This window comes from Oncorhynchus tshawytscha, linkage group LG05, assembly GCF_018296145.1.
Source record: "Oncorhynchus tshawytscha isolate Ot180627B linkage group LG05, Otsh_v2.0, whole genome shotgun sequence".
Lineage (NCBI taxonomy): Eukaryota > Metazoa > Chordata > Actinopteri > Salmoniformes > Salmonidae > Oncorhynchus > Oncorhynchus tshawytscha.
The window spans coordinates 35,561,246-35,565,723 of NC_056433.1; the positions used below are offsets into that span (position 1 = coordinate 35,561,246).

At 42.6% G+C, this 4,478-nt stretch overlaps 1 protein-coding gene across 1 annotated transcript; it reads right to left on the reverse strand.

Annotated features, from left to right (window-relative positions):
- Positions 1-1,314: 1,314 nt before the first annotated feature.
- On the reverse strand, positions 1,315-4,106 carry LOC112251767 (homeobox protein OTX2-like). The gene is made up of 3 exons (XM_024422713.1): positions 3,724-4,106; positions 3,092-3,243; positions 1,315-2,803 (listed from the first exon to the last, which is right to left on the reverse strand). The coding sequence occupies exons 1-3, from the start codon at positions 3,818-3,820 to the stop codon at positions 2,189-2,191; spliced, it is 864 nt and encodes a 287-aa protein (XP_024278481.1). The 5' UTR covers positions 3,821-4,106; the 3' UTR covers positions 1,315-2,188.
- Between the last annotated feature and the right edge of the window lie 372 nt (positions 4,107-4,478).

Below are 4,478 nucleotides of genomic sequence, written 5' to 3' on the forward strand. Positions count from 1 at the left end.
CTGGGCTACCTGTGTAAACGCACAAGCACATATGTCCTGGATGTGCAGCACATCTGATGTTTTAGATTGAATTGAAATGCATTTCAATACGTATTTCCCGTTTGATAGGCATATACTCATTTTGTAAAATTATACAATATATTGATCTATCATAGCGTGTTTATGCAGAAATAATGCTGTAAAATCGATACCTTTGTCGGTGTTGTCTTTTTACTGACCAATGCATGCTATGATAGACGAATTTGTTTTTTCTTCTGTCCATTTGTGGATTTAGACGAATAACACATTGGTCCCCGTTGTAGTCCTACATTGAGATTGTATAGTTATCCACAAAAATAATGTAAAAAAGGTAAATTTCCCTTTTCTAAAAAAAAAAAAAAATACATAATTGCAGCAGAAAATATGTAATCAATATTTCTCTCATATCTTGTTTTTTCTCAAGCCGCTAACCACTTAGGCCTTTCTAACCTCGTGGAAAAGAGAATTGCCCCTGTCGATTGGTGCTAATTCAAGTTCAAACTGACAACAAAACAGTTCAAACCAGCAACAGCATAGATTGACATGGGTCATACAACTCCAGAATGTATGGTTTATACTGTTTGTTTTCTCCTCCCTTCTGAAAGACCTTAGCCAAGCGGACACTTTCCTTTCGTTTTTATAACCAATAACAAAATGCCCGTCTGAGTTTGATTTTAACAGGACGTGTTTTATATGAAATGTAGGCCTAATAGCCTAAAGTGTTTTTATGCTGCATTATTATGATTATTTATATATGTGGTGAATGTAATAGTTACAATTCTGACAAACACATATAAGGCCTATTTTCAGTTGGGAAAATGTGCGTTTTCCTCGCCTGATTTGCTGACATCCAAGGCGGGATTTTTGCAAAGCTTTTAAAAACGTAGTCCTTTTTAGCAGACAATTTAGTGGGACTGTGAATGTTGGTTAGTGATTAAGGGCTTCTTGGAAAGCCGCTTCGTGTGAACTGGACAGTGGTTAGCTGCCCTCTGAACCAAACAAGGCCCGTCAGTGAAATGTTGGATTATCCTCCCGGAAAACGGGATTAGCATAGCTTTCCCATACTGCACATTCCTGCTACTGACACTTTAAATTGTGTGTGTGTGTCTGCGTGCTCCGAAAATTTGCTTGGTTTAATTTAAAATAACATTGTTGAAATATGCATCATGTTTTATGTAATATGCATTATTTTCACTGAAACTCGAATGTTGCGTTGACAGAAAAAGTAACAACATCGAGGCTTAAAAAATGTACACGTTTTTATGAAGTTAAACAGGAGACACGGGATCAGTTCAAACGTTCTTTATTTGTGTGCTTGGCAGTTTGGCATAACAACCTTGAGCTGTATTTGGTCATTGATGGACACTGATGTTTCAGGCAACGTTGCTGTTCATTGACTCGGCCACTCACACTGTTTGAGAACTCCCTATTTCAACTAATATTTCATCATAATAACTTATCATTTGAAACACTTGGACATTTTATTTTTTATCCATTCATAGCTGGGTGATCGCAGATGGGCAACTCAGAATTGCATACAAGGAATCACAGTCTCAAAAAGCTAACAATGATAGAGAAGATGAAAAACACGTAGTGGGACATTTATGAGCACACGAATACTGGTTGATTGTCTCTTGGAACTAGTGTCTTATAAGCATTTTTCATAAATTAAATAGTGCATCCAGGTTCGCCTCAAAGGCGCGCGCACAGAGATGTGCGGGTACACACACACATACGCACGCACGCACAATGCTTTGATCAAAGGGCCCCTTTAGCTTGCCAACCAAGAGGAGAGGGTCGGGGAGTCGTAAGAAGCTTATGGAAAGCTGACCAATTCCACGCGCTTAACCGAGGTTTGGAACTTCTCTTGATCATTTTCTTCTTGGGTAACAATTTTGTTCCATGTCCTTGATCAAAGTTAAACAGAGTTCACTCTGAATTTTCAATAAATTAACCCAACAGGTGTGACGCAGTCAGACAGACAGACAGAGCGGCAGCTCCCCTCCTCTCCCACTGCTGCTGCTGGGGTAATAGTTTGACAGACACTAAGGCCCAGTCGTTGGAAAACGTTCCCTTTCGGCGACTCATTCACTGCCAACCTGGGCCCACCGGATTGACTGGCCTTTATTTCACCACATTGTGAAAAGATAATGTAATTCACTCATTCTTCTCACAACACCTGAAATTTCCACGACGACTGGTCTTTGTAATCCAAACAATCCGCGTTGAAGTTGAGTTTCCAGGCCGCGGCCTGGTCTTTGTAATCCAGGCAGTCTGTGGGACCGCTGAAGCCCAGTCCCGCTGCCCCATAACCCTGCGTGGCGAGGGAAGAAGCCGGGCTCAGGTGGCTGGATACCCCGTTGCTGCCCATGGGGCTCATTGTGGAGCCCGCCGTGGAGAGCTGGTGGTGCATAGGCGCCAAGTAAGACCCGCAGTCCATCCCGCTGAAATACGATGAGGATCCGGTGTAGCCCTGGCTGTATCCGGACGCCTGGGTGTAGGTCATCGGGTACGACCGTTGCATACAAGAGGAGGAGGTAGAGAGTGGGTCAGAGAGAGGAGAGATGGAGGCCGGGCTCCAGATGGACACCGGTGCACTGCTGCTGCTCACGGCCGGGATTGAGGTGCTGGGGGGCGGTGTGAATTGGCCGCTGGCACCGCTCTCTGAGCTGGCTTCTCTGATGGGGGAACTTTTCTTCTTGACGGGTCTGGTCTTGCTCTGCGCGCCGCTCTGTGACTGCTGTGCCTGCTGGCGACACTTCGCCCTTCGGTTTTTAAACCATACCTGAAAGAAGGATAAATGTGAAAATAAAACAATGTGTGTTATAGCGTTTCCTTCATGTTTTATTGCAATATAGTCATCTATACAGTGAATGCAAAAGAAAACACTGGTAGGCCAATTCACTGGGAGATGAACACTCCATCAAATGAATAGAGTGGAGAAGACACTCACTCTCTGAAGTGGCGTCTGGGTGCTTGACTTCTCAAGCCCAAATTAATGAGCTGTGGTGAGTGGCCTTCTCTCAGAATCTGGATGGACGCATGTTTTTACGCAAATGGCCCAGGAACTTACCTGAACACGAGACTCAGGTAGGTTGATCTTCAGGGCCACCTCCTCGCGCATGAAGATGTCTGGGTAGCGCGTCTTGGCGAACAAGTTCTCCAGAATGTCCAGCTGAGCACGCGTAAAGGTCGTCCTCTCGCGCCTCTGTTTACGAGGGGTGGCTGTATGAGGAAGAGTAAACATTCATTATAAGACTACAAATACAAACATGTTATGGCTTTAGAGGAAATTTCAGACAGGGAATATTTGTCCTTTGATCAGACCTAATTTGCATAAGTTTTACAATAGTTTTACATGACTCTTGTTTGTTTAAGACCATTGCTAGTAATAATTTACATTTAGACCCACAAAGACCATCAGAAAATTAGTTATGATCCCCTGATAGTTTAGATCATTCACTATAGGTCTAAGAAAAAATTATAATGTTTATAAAGCCTGTCGAAATTATTGATTTAAGGCCAATGATTTAAAAAAATCTAATTATACATTGGTTTATTTTATTTAGCCTGTTTTAGCGTATCGATCATCATTTCGAAATAGACAAGACATTTCACAAAGACAAGCTATGCAATAAGCCATTTTACGTTATTTTACTATTTAATGGTTATTTGTAAGAGATGTGAAGTATTCCATGCCCTCACCTGGATAGCCGACAGACGGATGGAGTAGGTCCATCCCGGAGGCAGACAAACTCAGGCCGTTGACTGTATAAGGTGGCTGCTTCAGATAAGACATCATTCTAGCCTCCGATCGAAGGGCAAAGTTGGAGAGAATTTTGAAAACAGAAAGTTCTATAAAAATACCCTTTTGGTTGAGTCCTCAAGTGTTGGATTCTTCTCAATTATTCTGTCCAATACCTGAACAGAGCACGACAGGAAAGAGAGAAGGTTGTTTTGGTTAGACGATAAGTCCTTGGTTTTTCGCTGGAGTCGTTACACACTCTTTACACAGCGAGGTGAATTTAAAAAATGAGCGTCGCCCTGTACGCCCAGCGCTCTTAAAGCAGACCGGAGACCCCCAGCTGTCCTTGTGGACTGAGGATGCTCTGTCTGTCTGACAAACGTACTATCCTACTCTCTCTCTCTCTCTCTCTCTCTCTCTTTCTTTCTTTCTTTCTTTCTTTCTTTCTTTCTTTCTTTCTTTCTTTCTTTCTTTCTTTCTTTCTTTCTTTCTTTCTTTCTTTCTTTCTTTCTTTCTTTCACACACACACACACACACACTACTACACAACCCAAAACATCCAATAATTTCATCATGCCTTCTCGGAGAACAAAACATTCTCGTTAAAATGCGCACAAACATTGGGCCAAACAAGGCAAGGCGCCTATTACCATAGTACCCACATGTTAGCATCAGCCAATTGTCTCCAGAATAGACGGCATGATTGGGGGCCATT